Source organism: Nicotiana tomentosiformis, chromosome 11 (genome assembly GCF_000390325.3).
Source record: "Nicotiana tomentosiformis chromosome 11, ASM39032v3, whole genome shotgun sequence".
NCBI lineage: Eukaryota > Viridiplantae > Streptophyta > Magnoliopsida > Solanales > Solanaceae > Nicotiana > Nicotiana tomentosiformis.
Genome location: NC_090822.1, coordinates 27,704,982 through 27,719,936, shown reverse-complemented (window position 1 = coordinate 27,719,936; position 14,955 = coordinate 27,704,982). Strand labels below are relative to the sequence as shown.

General features: G+C 40.3%; 1 protein-coding gene across 1 annotated transcript; it reads left to right on the top strand.

Moving 5' to 3' along the window:
* Window positions 1-12,688: 12,688 nt before the first annotated feature.
* On the top strand, window positions 12,689-14,654 carry LOC138901178 (vicilin-like seed storage protein At2g18540). The gene is made up of 4 exons (XM_070188923.1): window positions 12,689-12,842; window positions 12,927-12,965; window positions 13,128-13,567; window positions 14,118-14,654. Exons 1-4 carry the CDS (start codon window positions 12,689-12,691, stop codon window positions 14,652-14,654), a joined length of 1,170 nt encoding a protein of 389 aa, XP_070045024.1.
* The last annotated feature ends 301 nt before the right edge of the window (window positions 14,655-14,955 follow it).

The following is a 14,955-nucleotide window of genomic DNA, read 5'->3' as shown; positions in this document are numbered from 1 at the left end:
AACAAGGCACAACTATCGGAACTTATAAAGACAAATGGGATAGATTGAAAACTTGTTATCTGAGAGGTCTCCTGGGATTCTACCCTCTAACACAGAAAAGAACCCCAAAAAAATAATCAAAGTTGTATCTCTGAGAAGTGGCAAAACATTGGCTGACCTAGTTGTGAAAACTAGATCTGAGGTGGTAAGAAAGTAGAATGAGACACTGGAGGAGCAACAGAGTAAAAACATCAAGTTCAGAGTAGTGAGGGTACACAGGGAGATTGAAGAAAGCAGACATATGTCAGCTCTGCCACTCCCTCAAAAGATGAAGCGATAAAAATTAGACAAGTTCTTTAGGCGGTTCTTGGATATTCTCAAGCAACTCTATGTGAACATTCCCTTCATAGAGGTTCTCACTCAGATGCTTGCTTATGCTAAGTTCTTGAAGAAAATATTATCCAGCAAGAGAAAGTTAGAGGAGACAATAGTGGTCAAGCTGAATGCCCACTGCAGTGCCATATTGTAACATAAAATTTCTCAAAAGTGTGGGGACCCAGGAAGACCATGCTCGTTGGGGAGTGAGAAATTCGACAAGGTTCTATGTGACTCTAGTGCTTCTATAAATCTAATGCCTTTATATATGTTCAGAAAATTTGAAGATAAACTTGGAGTAATCAAATCCATACCATTATTCCTGTAACTGGCTGACCAGACCACAATATTATCTGAAGTAATCATTGAATATATTCTAGTACGGGTGGACAACTTTGTGTTCCCCGTATACTTTATTGTGGCCGGATTGGAAGTGAACAAGGAGGTGCCTATAATTTTAGGGAGGTCTTTCTAATGTACAAGCAGAGCAAATTTTGATATCTACGAGGGGCATCTTAAGCTTAGAGTGGGTAATGAGAAAGTAGTGTTCCCGATAAAGAGAATGATGAAATACTCCAGTGATGAGGCGTCTGCCTATTCGTGTTTCAAGCTAGATGTTGTTGGGGAATTGGCTGAAAAATACAAGTTTAATAAGCTTGGGGGGGGGGGAATCTAGAGAGGTGTATTACTTAATCAAGCACAGTGGAGGATGAAGATCCTAAAATAAAGAAAGAGGCTGAATCTCTTGAGACTAAGGATCAAGTAGTTGATGAGAGGAAATTCAAAAAGGAGGCTTCTAAGCCTAGTGTGGAATTGAAAGTCCTCCCTACTCACTTGAGATATGCTTTTCTTGAAACTAACAATTTTTCTTTGATTATTTCTGCCTACTTGACAGGTGCATAGGAACAAAAGTTGGTGGAGCTACTGAGAAAGTATTAGAAGGCCATTGGTTGGACCATAAATGATATTCAAGGAATCAGTCCAGCTATCTGCCTGTACCAAATTTTGCTGGAAGAAAATAGCAAGCCGATGTGCTACCCCAACGCAAGCTGAATAAAAATTTAGAGGAGGTAGTGCACAAGGAGATTATCTAGTTGCTAGATGCGGGATTGATTTTTCCCATTTCTAATAACCAATGGATTAGTCTTATACAAGTGGTGCCTAAGAATGGGTCATGACAGTGGTGAAGAATGCAGACAATGAATTGATCCCAAGAAGAATAGTCACTGGGTGAAGAATGTGCATTGATCATAGAAGGTTGAATGATGCAAAAAGGAAAGACCACTTCCAACTCCCCTTTATTGCTCAGATGCTCGAGAAAGTGGTTGGACATGGTTGTTACTACTTATTGGATTGATACTCAGGCTACAATAAGATACCCATTGCCCCCAAAGATGTTGAGAAGACTACTTTCACTTGCCCTGCAGGTATTTTTGCTTACATGAGGATGCTATTTGGGTTGTGTAATATAGCGACTACTTTTCAGAGGTGCATGATGTCTATCTTCTCAGATATGAAAAGGGAAGTGCTTGGAGGTATTTATGGATGACTTTACTCTATTTGGTAATGATTTCGATGACTGTTTGAAGAACTTGGAACTGGTGCTCAAATTTTGCGAAGCTACTCACTCGATCCTTAACTGGGAGAAGAGCCACTTCATGCTGAAAGAGGGATTGTTCTAGGCCACAAGGTAACTGCACATGGCATAGAAGTTGACAGAGCAAAGGTTGATGTCATTGCTAGACTTCCTCCATCGACATATGTGAAGAGCATAAGGACTTTTTTGGGATATGCTGGGTTTTATAGAAGGTTCATCAAAAACTTTTCTAGCATTACTAAGCCATTGACTGCATTGCTAGCGAAGGATGTCAAGTTTGTGTTCACCGTGGAGTGCCTAAGGTCATTAGAATTGATAAAGGAAAAATATGTTAGTGATCCTATTATGGTTACACCTGATTGGAGCCAGCCATTTGAAATAATGTGTGATACTAGTGATGTAGTTATGGGGGTAGTTCTGGGAAAAATGAAAGACAAGATGTTTAGGCCCATCTATGATGCAAGTAGAACATTGAATGATGCTCAAGTGGACTATGCTACTGCCGAGAAAGCGTTCTTTGCTATGGTATTTGCTTTAGATAAGTTTAGATCATCTCTTGTGGGGAGTAAGGTGATTGTGCACACTAATCACTCAACTTTGAAATAATTGCTGAGTAAGAAAGAGTCCAAGCCGTGTCTGATGCGGTGGGTGTTGTTGCTCCAAAAATTTGATCTTGCGATCAAGGATAGGAAGGGGAATGAAAATCAAGTCACAGATTATCTATCTCGACTTGAGAGACCTCCGGTTGAGACAGTGGAAACAAGGGAAGAGTTTTCTGATGAGCAGATTTTCTCCATTGCTGCGGTCTCCGAGAGACCGCTTTGGTATGCTGATGTAGCCAACTTTTTGTCTAGTGGATGATTGTCGTGTGCCCTCGCTCGTGGTCAAAAGAGGAAGCTTCAAGGTAGGGTAAAAAGTTATTTTTGGAATGGCCATTTCATATTTAAATTGTGTGCAGATGGTATGATTCGAAGATGTGTACCTGAAGGAGAGATGGCAAGTATTTTGTCTCATTGTCATGATGGAGCAGCTGGAGGACACTATGGTGGAAATCATATTGCAGCAAAGTTCATGGAAGTCGGTTTCTATTGTCCTATTTTGTACAAAGACGCACGAGTGTGTGTAGATGCATGTGACAAGTGTCAAAGGGAAGGTAATATTAGCAAGAGGGATGTGATGCCTTTAAACTCCATTTTGGTATGTAAAATTTTTTATGTTTGGGGCATTGACTTCATGGGGCCATTCCTATTATCTCATTCTTATGAGTATATCCTAGTAGCCATTGAATACGCCTCTAAATGGGCCGAAGTAATCCCTACTAAGACCAATGATGCTTGGGTGGTGTGTGAGTTATTACGGAAGAATATCTTTACCCGCTTTAGGATACATTGAGTGATTATCAGTGACAATGGGTCACATTTTATGAACAAGCAGTTTGCCGATTTGTTGGCTAAGTATGGTATCACACATAAAACAGGAACCTCATATCGTGCCCAAACTAGAGGGCAAGTTGAAGTAGCCAACCGCGAGCTTAAACGAATTCTTGAAAAGACGGTTAGTGATTCTAGTTAGGATTGGTTTGTAAAGTTGGATGAAGCTCTATGGGCTTACAGATTTGCATTCAAAACAACCATAGGGACTTCACCCCTCAAATTAGTGTATGAAAAAGCATGTCACCCACCTGTTGAGATAGAACATAGAGCTTATTGGGAAATTAAGTTGCTTAATCTTGATCTTAGTTTTGCAGGTGAACATAGGTTGGCGCAGATGAACGAAATGGAGGAGTTTAGACTGGACGCATATGAAAGTGCACAAATTTTTAAGGAGAAGACGAAGAGGTGGCATGATTGTCTAATTAAGACAAATGAGTTTCATGAAGGGGATAAAGTCTTGCTATACAATAGTAGACTTAGATTGTTCCCTGAAAAATTAAAGTCAAGATGGACGGGTCTGTATGTGGTGAAACATGTCTCACCGTATGGCGCCATTGAGACCCAAGATGACGAAGGGAATGAGAGCTTTAAGGTGAACGGTCATAGGTTAAAATCGTACCTTGTTGGAGTATATGACAAGAAATCCTCTAGCATCATGATCAAATGAGCCTAAGTGACGGAGTCAAGCTGACAACGATAACTTAGAACTATTTCTAACCCTTTTTATTGCGTTTGTAGAGTAATTTAGATAATTGTAGATCATTAGGGGTTTTGATACTCTTTGGATAGGTATAAGCATGAATTGGACAGAAAATAAATACATAATAGAGTGTGAGTGCAACCCGTAGGCTAAAAAGCAAAAAATGATGGAATTTTAAGAAAATTGGCCTAATGCGTCGCGTGGGGTGTCGTGCCCTGCACCGCGCCAGGCCAAACTACCCTCTGACATGAAAATTTTAGCCCTATAAAAAAGGTCACTACTGCACCGCGTGGGGATTCGCACCCCACGACGCTGTAATGCAAATTTTCGACTAATTTTATAAAAACATAATAAAAAAAATCCAGACCCCCTTTTTTCTATCTAAAACCCGTTCCCTTCCATGTTTCCCCCCATTCTTTTTCTCTACTCTCTAAACTCTCTCCTCTCTAACTTACCAACTAATTTATCACTCCCCCCTAATTTCTTTAAAGTTTCAATCTCTCTCTTCTTCATCCATTATTACGTTAAGTATTCTTCTCCTTCCCCTTTTCTTTCTAGTAGTAATTTCAGGTAGTTGTAGTTTGATTTTCTCTAACCCTAGGTAGTTTTGCTTTTTGATAATTTTTAGTTATTTTTCTTATTATGGCCGAATTATGCTTGTTTATGACGGGTTTTGTTACTACTTATGCCAGTGGATGGTTGGGAGTGTACAATGGTGATATTGGAGTAATTTTGGTATGACTTTTTCTTGGGGGCGCCTTATGGCCGAAACTTTAAGGCTATTTGTTGAAATTGGAGCACTTTGTGCTATCGCTAAGATTTGGTGATGTTTTGGTTGTATTGGGTGGTGGGATTGGTGTATTTGTGTGGTGATTTCAGCCCACTTTGAGTTGAAATTCTATGTTGAAAATAATGCCTACAATGTGTTGGTAAAATTCTCTAGTGATATAAATTGTGTCTTTTGTTGCTAATTTAGAAGCTAATTGAATTGTAATGAAGTGAGAATATATGATAAGTGTGGGGTGGGCGGTCATGTTCTAAGTTGCGAAATTGTAAAGTGTTAGCCCCGAGTGCTCATCGATTGATCACTCCATGCTATTGTGTTGCTTGTTGTTGATTGTGGTGTCTGATTCATGCTATATACTTGTGTAATTTTGTAGTATAAAATTTTGATTATATTTTCATAGTTACTAGTTTAGCTTCTTAGTTTTGTGCTTTAACATAGTGTAGTGTTGTCCTTGGTTGTGTTGTTGTAATGTTAGTTAGGTGGTTGGGCGGATTGCTGATGCCTTGTGACATGCTTTTAATGGGGTAATCTGAGTCCCCGATATGCATTATACTTGTGAATATGCCAATGACATAAGTGTGGGGTGGTTAACACCTTTGGTCTTACTTGTTGTTTTACATATTGTGGCTAATTGTGTTTGTCTTATGCAGGTACACTATCTTTCCGTCCCAGTAAATGTGCTAATATCGGTTCCTCTGAGGTTGCATCTAATAGTCGTAGAGGAGGTAGGTGGGCACCACCCGCCACCCCAGTGGAGGAGTAGATGGAGAACATTGACCCGGATGCGGACGTGGTCCCGGGGTGCAAGTTTGGCTTCGGGTTATCCCAGTTCATGCTAGACATTGATACAGGACCTTTGTTCCTGCAACGAACCCGTACCCCGAGGTTGGTATAGATAATGGGAAGTTCAGAAGTACTCTGGGATATACAACAACATCCGGGCCTTGGGATTTGAGGGTTTGTTCCATCCTAATGATGCAATGAATGTGAATTTAGTGAAGGAGTTTTATGACAACTGATAGTGTGAGGCCAGTTTGGATATTGTGTACGAGGTGAAGATTTGAGGAAAGGTGATTCCCATTTCCTCCCGGGTGATCAATCAGATTATGAGATTCCAGAAGCACTCTCATAAGCTATGTTTGAGGTTTCTTCGTCGCCTAAACTATCCCGATATCTGGCGACAGTTGTGTGGAGTTGACTTTCTTGCTATATGGATGATGCCAATGAGTACCATAAAGATATGGAGAAGAGCAAATTCCAGTGTCCAGTCGGGGTTCTTTTACAGATGATCACTGCCAAGATTATGCCTACTTGAGCAATACTGATGTCTCAAGAGTGAAGGTGTGTCTGATTTATGCCTTATTGATCGGGATGAAGTTCTATCTTGGCAAGATCATGCTTGAGAACATGAACCGAGTGCGTCTATTTGGGGCCCGCCGCCTATATCACCCGAGTATGATCACTCGGTTTTCGCAGATGCACCACGTGGCAGAGGAGTTTCATTATTATCGGACAATCCTGGCCTATTAAGGCATTTGATGTCACAGATATGATAGACCCTCCTACTACTATTGTTCCTGTGGACCAGAGTTGGTTCGTGTCGAGGAGACACTGCAGCTGTTGTTCGTTGATATGTGCCTTCGTACTATTAGGGGGGAAACCGACTTGGAGGAGCTGCAACAGGATCATCCCCTCTCTGATGTTACTTAGAAGTAATTGGGTCTGGCTGAGGGAGGACAGCTGCCACCTGACGAGGACGTGAACTTTGTCCCTTCTGATGATGAGGAGTACTTGCTTACCTTCAAGGGTGCTGATGATGATTAGGTCGAGGTCCTTATGGAGTCACCTTTTTCACTCTTGTTTCTACAGTTTTGCATTAGGGATAGTGCAATCTCTAAAGTGTGGGGAGGGGTTCTCCTATTTGCTTGTATTTGTCTTTTTTTCTCTTTGCCAGTTCGTTTTGTTTGATTTATTTCTTGCTTTATTAGACAATTTGGCATGTAATCGTAACTATAAGTTCTATTTGGCCTGTATGTAATTGTTTAGTAGTTTGACTTTTTTCAACGATGGATTTTGTCGGCTTTCTTCTTGAGGCATTTGAAGTCGAACGAGAAACAAATACCAGAAATAAATCCATTTTTTTAAATCCAAAAATATGTCTTTTATTTCTATTTTACTTTCTTAGATAATGTACTAATTTCTTCTTAGTTTTTTTTTGTGTCGTGGCTCTTTTTCAAAGGTTTTACTTGAACCGAGTGTAGTTAGTTATTTTTATAGGAATAAAAAACAATCTTGGGTCGTTGTGCTTATTGTAAGCAATTTTCTTTGATTGTGTGCCTTAGAGTAGTGAGTGCCTTAGTTATGACGCCTAGACTCAGTTCTTGACTCATGGATAAGTACCTTAATTTGTTTGATCTCAACTCTTCTTAACTACTTTGACTAGAGAGTCTGGATAGATCCGATCCAAGTGAGTTATGTGCCAATGTGTGTGTAAGGTTTTTGTTGATATGCTATGCATGTCGGTTGAAGTCTAGAACTTGACATGTGTGTTTCCAAAGCGAAATAACAGTCTTGTTCAGTCTAGGAAGTGATATAGTCATTTCTTTGTTGAGCCAGATATATGTCTTTAACCTACCAAAACTTATGTGTATCTTAGTTTGTCCATTTGAGCATTTAATCCTACTTCTTTGGCAACCATACTACAAGACATATATCTTTGTTTGAATTGACTATCTGTTTGAACCTTTGACCTCTCTTGACCACTTGAAATTGTGATGAGCTTGTTAAAAGCTAAGGAGAGGTATGGTTAGGGTTTTTAGTGGAACTGAGAAAAATGGAGAATTTTGCACTGTTTAAATATTTGTGAGAGCCACTTGTAGGGAATTGAAATAAAAGTGAATTTGCTTGATAAAAAAAGAATCGGAACTTTGAAACGAGAAAAAAAATGAGTTGGGTATGTATTAGAATGAATTTTTGATTCCTTGCTATTGGTAGTTCTCATCTTATTTATGCTTAAAGAAATTGGGAGTTGATGTTATTATGTTGTGAAGGTTGGGGTTTGGTTATTTTTTATATATATATATATATATATATATATATATATATATATATATATATATATATATATATATATAAGTGCCCAGGGAGATATAGTCACTATTATCCAAATTGTATCATACCTGTCCCGCAACCTACATTGAAACCAATATTAAGTCCTACTTGATCTTTGACTGAATGAGCTCAATTAGTAAGGTATTACACAATGGGCAAGCCTATGGTATATCTTCTGTAGCACATGAATTTTATTTCCGAGAGTGAGTGAATTTTATCTATTTGAGTTCCTATTTGTTCTTAAATTTTATTCTATGCGGAAGTACTCTATTTTTGGTATGAGGGCACATGATTTGCAAAGAAAAGGTAAAGCCATTGACCTCTGTGTTAGAGTAAGTGAGCAGGTTGTGAAAAATAAGCGGTGCTTTTGAGTTAAGTCTTGGGGCTATAATGTTATGATATGGTGCATAGTTTGCTTTAAATATTCTTGGCATGATAAGTTAAGGAAGTTGTTTGATGAAAAGGTCATCTCTATGTGAAGTGTAGTTTGATAGCTCGAGAACGAGCAATGGTTTAAGTGTGGGGTATTGATGGTAGGCTAGAAATCCGTAGTTTGCACTCTAATACTATATTTTACTTGTGTTTGAGTTTAAATGATGGTGATTTATGCTTATAACGTGTGTTATGCCTTGCAGAAAATGATTTCAAGTTAAAAAGATAAAGCGGGGCTAAATTGAACAAGCTGGAGCTTTGAAGTCTGTATAAAATCCCAAAAATTAAATCGGGATCGCGTTCGGGGGTCGAGGACCAAGTCTGGATATCAAAAAGTGTACGAAAAATTTACTCTAAGAAAATTGCATTACCGCGCCGCATGGGGCACGGCGAGGCACGACACGGCTATGCAATGGTGCTGGCTTGTTAGATAACCTAATCTCTGAACTTTCCCACAGGCGCGCTGTATAGGGCGCTGCGCCCTGCGCCGCGTCTATGCATTTTCGTTAGAGTATTTTTCTAATTCGGCTTGGAAATGGTAGTTCCGTCCGGACCCACTTCTAAATGGCATAAATACACCAAAAATACGTTTTTGAAGGGACTTTTGACCTACGAAAGATTTGGGAAGCAACTAAGCCAAGAAGACACAAGGATTCATCAAGATTTCAACCAACAATCGGTGCAATACAGGAGTTTGTATCGAATCGTTAGCATTGATTTTTTTGTGTCTTTAAACCTTAATGAGATGAATGTTTTCATTGCTATGGAGTTATTTCTCTTAGGGTGTTGACATAGATGGTATATTGATAGTTTAATTAGGGATTCGATTCTTGACAATTACTTGAATTATTTGATGGAGTTTTAAATTGTATTTTGAAGTTGTTTATTATTTTGCTTAATCGAAAAAGGAGCTTTATATGGAATTTCTTTACATCTTATGCTCTAATTTAAATCCGTGATTCAACTAGGTAATTAAAAGAGCCTCTTGAGTTATTAATCAAACTAGAAAATAGGAAAATATTCGCGAGAAGTTACCCTTTAGACTAAAACCACTATTTTATTCGTTGCAATTGTTCACCGTGCTTCAATTGGATTATTTACTGAAATTAACTTTTAGTTGAAAGAGGAATCTTAACTTCTTGTATAATCTAATTATTTGGTGCATTCGTGAGAATCAACAGTATTATAGTGTAAACTACCTCAAGAATTGGATCCCGGGTCAATTATCTTGCACTTGTTTAGTCAATTACCCTTATTTCTCTCATTGATATTTCTTATTTGCCCAATTTTTGTCTTTCATGATCAATTGATAATTGCTTAAATTTTAGTAGTTAATTGTAGTTGATAATCATTCAAATCAAGTGTCAGTTTTCCTGGATACTAATCAACTAAAGATTATTCAAACACTGTTTAAATTCAATCCATGTGGAGACGATAATTTACTATACTATCTTTGATTGCGGCATGCTTCGCTTTTTGTCAACATGGATTTCACTCTTCGAAACCTCCTCCATCTCTATTCTTTAAAATTTTACTATGGTTGTATGATAGATTTATTGTGGTATCGATTCAGGATTGAATTCAACTTTGAGACTGCCCGTTCCTCGGAGAAGTGGAATGATTAACATAAGTACACTTCTTTGCTCTTATTCATCTCATAATCTTTAGTCTTTGAACTACAGATTCTATGAAAATGATTGAAAAAGTTCACGACATCAAGGAATATGCGGAGAAGATATCGTCTTCTTCTCCCGTGGATATGAATTCGTGGAAGTATATCTTTGTGCTTCCCGGATTGAAGGCTAAGAACCTTGGGTACTTTCCAAACTGATTATCTTCTTCCATTTCATTTCGTTCTTCTTCCATTTAACATTCCATGATCTTATCTTTCTTTCATTGATATAGGTCTTTGGTCAAGAAAAACTCAACCCCGGGTCTTGATTGAGATTCCAAAAATGAATAATGAAGCTCAAGATCAGATCTTGAAGTTGACCTCTATGAAATGGAAGAAGAAGAAGAAGAAGGATTCAACGAGTTCCATTTCGAGGAGGGTGTCCTTATCATCCCTCCGAGAAAAAAGACAAGGTCCGGCAGAAAGCAGAAAGAATTCGGGAATGACCACAGTAATCCCCGAGATAATTCCCTGAATGCTTAATTCTATCTCCGGGATGAGTCAGAAGAAAATGATCTAATTCTCATGGAGGGTGATGAAATAGAATTCCCGAGTGAAAGGAAAGTAGATGATACAATCCCCTTGATAAGAGAAGATAAACAAGGTCTCTTCTGCACTATACTCTTCAGGTTTTTCCCTTGTTCGTTTAGTATTTACTAAGTTCGTTCCTATTTATTGTAGACATGTGATCGAAAAAGTTCAACCTTATGCCATGATTGACATTCCGGAGATTGAGGAGGAAGTTCAGGCCTAAAGTTTAAAGTTGTCTGCTATGAAGTAGAAGAAGAAAAGTACCTTAGGTACTGATCCTGAGGATGACCTTGCCCGTCCTACTAGGGTGTTTAAAATCGAACCGAAACTGAAAACCAAACCGTAAAAGTGACTTAATGGCTTATTGGTATCGGGTTACAGGATTAACAGGTAATGAACTGATTGAAATTTTATTATTAACGGCTTATCGGCTTGGGGACGGATTATTCAATTTTCTTATCGGATAAATCGTTAACCCGTTAAGAATTTTTATATCTATATATTCTTATCCATAAGTATATTAAATATTCCTTTCACTTATCCATATGCAATACTTTACCTTGGATACAGTGTTTACCCTAAAAATTGAGTAACAATTAAACTTATATTGTGATTTTAAGGATATGTGATTTAATCCAGTACCAATTAATAAATAACGAATTGAATAAATAAATTGGACAATGAAATGAATCAAACCGGTCTGCAAACAACACCTCCACCTCAATTCGAGACAGTCTCGAGGCTAGTTAATAAGAATAATAGAAGATGGAACAAACATCGATGAACATTGATGAACAAAGAAAACAACGTATATGCATATTCTTATCAGTGAATAATAATTGCCCTTTACAAGTGAATGGGATCCCTCTTTATATAATAGAGGAATCCTAAATAAGGTACAACTCTAATAACAGAAGTAGATCCTATGATTGGCACTAACAACCGCTTTGATTTGATCTGTTCCGGGATTTCCGCCGTGATCTTCGACCGGTTACTGATATCTCGTCATTCTGTTATTACGCCTTACCCGACGTCAGTCATGCTTGATCTCGATTGTTGCTGGCCTCGATCTCATAGAACACTTCGATCTCTAGGCTCGATGTTTTATCTTCGAGCTCGAGCCCAATTTATTATGAGGTTACCCTCGGGGCAACTCCCCTGCCAACGAAATCGGGTATGTCCTATTTCGACCGTATACAAATAGTCCCCTCATTTTTTGGAGTGTAATGAGAAGAAAGGAATTTTGAAATTTTGATTTAATAACTCGATCAACTATGATGTCAACATCCTGACGTAAGCGACAGAAGCGATTGAAGCGTCATGTCTGCACAGTTTCCAAATTCATTAATTAACGCCAGTTAATGGTCGGCCACCAGTGCTTTCAAACCATCAAAATGGCTATTATTAATAGAACGCCTTCATAATCTTCTCAAACTTTACTTTCAAACTTCTTCTAATCTTCAAAAGCTCTTCTATTCTCTTCAAGTTCATCAACTTTGCCGGTTTCCGTTTGCCAATCTCTTATTTAAACACAAATTCTGCCTTCTTCTTCCTTAAACCTCATATAGCAATGGCAAAAACATCAAAGACCGTTCCTCAAGAGGAAAAGGCCTCCTCATCGCGGTCGGCCAGTGTCAAAACCCCGGTGGAGCCACATATCGAAGTGTGCATCCCCGGGGCCATGTGAACTTACTTCCGACTTTAAAGTCAAAAAAGCCGATGCGAGCCCATGTCTAGATACATCTGTTCGATATCCGAAGGCGATCTAGAGTCGGCGAAAAAATACTGCCACTAGGAGAATAAAGAGGTGGTGATTCCTATCCCCGAAGAGGACATCACCGCTCATGTGAAAGGGTTCTTAAGTATGTATACTTACCCTTTCACACTAGGTTCCGTCGATCCTGTCATAATCAACTTCTGCCGCCAATACCGGGTAACCCTAGGCCAAATCTACCCCTCTTTTTGGCGCATTGTCATTTTGCTCAGATTCTTCTGGAGCAAGGTCGAGGGTATGTCTTTCACCCTCGATCATCTCATTAGGCTATACAGCTCCCGTCTTTATCGGGGCGAAATGATAAGGCTTCAGCGCCGGGCCACGAAGGTGATGTTCTCGATCATAGACGTGGACAAGGACCAAGGGTGGATGGGCTGGTTTGTCCGAGTCAGGACCTCTGACTTAATCCCCGCCGAGAAGATGCCATTCCCCGAAGAATGGAACTTGAAGCGTAAGTAGAACCTCACTGATAACGTTTGATTACTTGTTGTGTTTCATTTACCTCTTCTCATCTATATTCTTCTTTATGGTGCAGATTCCCCCTGGTTTCCTGGTGCAATCCCGGACCTTGCAGGTTAGGTTCGACAACTGGTTTCAATCTCTTCGTATGCTGAGCGCTTGTGGCGCGATCTGGCCAAGGGCCGATGGGAGGCCAAAAATCATGGTAAGTTTCCCTGTCCGTGTTTGATGCTTTCCTGTGAAATACTTCTTTTTAACTTGATTTCTTCTCATACAGGTCTTGGAGATAATGTCGTCATGAGGCCGCCTCCCCTCGAGGAAGGGGAGGCCTCGAAGCCGACCAAAGACAAGAAAAGGAGAAGTGCCTCGACTCCAGATACCCCGAAGCCCAAGAAAAATAGGGCTCAAAAGTGGAAGATTGATCCCTCCGTTCTGTCTGTCGATGTAGTCCAAACGCTACGAAATGAAGACGAGGAGGGAGAAGATGCCGACTGCCTGCTGGTGGCTCGGAAGAAGGAAGGCATCAAAGCTTTGAGAACTGCTGAGCCGGTGACGATCGATGAGGTTCAGCCGCAGATCGAGGTGATCTCGGGGGAAGGTCCGAGCAGGGTCCTCCAGTCATCGGGTGCTGATGATGCCTCCTGCCGTGATGAGCAATCGGCGGGTGTGCCCGAAGGGTCTAGTTCTGAGGCCCTTCAAAGAGAAGAGAAGCCCCAAGTGACTTGCTCGGGGCAATTAACATCGATGATTCGCCGCCCGGCCCCACATTCTCTGAGGGTCAGTTTCGGTATGCCCGGTCCATTGGACCCCCGATATGGGGACGGACCCCGAAAAGGATGATATATTTTGCGGCTGCTTTGAGGGGGTCGATCATGTTCCCGAACTGGACGCATCACTCATTTTTGATGAGGCTTAGCGGCTTATGAACCAAGTGAGTTTTAGCCCATGTTACCATGCTTGCGTTTGTTCTTATTTCTCTAAGTCTGATTTCCTTCCTTTCTGTACAAGCGACAAGGCTTCATCGAGGAGTGTCCTCCAATTACCGAGCTGAGCTGGCCCGATGCGAGGCCGATCTCAAAAAGCTTATGGAGGAGAGAGACGCCCTCAAACTCCTCTAGTGTACAAAGAAAAGGAGATCATGAGTTTTCGAGCCGAGCTGACAAGAGATCATAAAGATCAGACTGAGCTCATTGAACGAGTAATGTAAATTTTTGGGAGCTTGTTATGTATTAACTTGATATAGGCGACTAACACTTTGATCCTGTAGGTTCAACAGAAGGCCGAATTGGTTGAGCAGCTTCGTGAGGAGGCCAAGATGAAAGAGGCTGAGACTTTGGGGTGGAAGCAGAACATGGACCGTCTCGCCTCAGAGAAAGAAGCGGTTCGGGCCCAACTGTCTTTGGTTGAGCTTCAACTCCAAAGTGTAAAGAAGGAGAACTTGGCTCGAGCCCAGAAAATTGAAGAGCTCGAGATTTGGTTGGCTACTGAGCTTGCAAGGGCCACATCCGAGGTAGAGGAGCTCGTGACCTCTTACCGAGCTGATGTTGAAGCCGCTAACACTCGAGCAAAGGAAATTTCTGACGCTGCTGAGGTTAGATTGTCCCGTGTTGCCGAGCATACTAGGCGCAAGTCTCGAAGAGAGACTCTTAAAGAGGTACATGCTCGTGGCTTCGACCTCACAGCTGATATCGAGAATGCGAAGGTTTTGGAGGACGAGGTCAGAGCTTTGCTTTCCGATGAAGAAGACTCTGCGAGTCGATCCGAGAGCAGAGGAGATGAAGATGAAGCTCCCGAAGCGGACTAGGCAGTTAGGATTTTTTCCCCTTTTGTTTTTTTGTGTAAGACCCTATGTGGTCTTTGTAAATACTTTGCATATATGAAAGATTCCTTTTCTTTTCGTTTCGTCTTCGATTTTTGATTTATGATAAATTTTGTTTTGCCTCTGCCTTGTGAAAACTTCATTGCAATCGTGTTGTTGTAGCCTCTATAATCGAGTGAGCAATAGCTCGAACTCAGAGTAGAACAAACCCTTAGGTTTTTTAGTTAAGCGAGGGTGAGTCCCCGAGCTTAACAATATGTTCAAGATTTTTATTTTGGACGGCTTG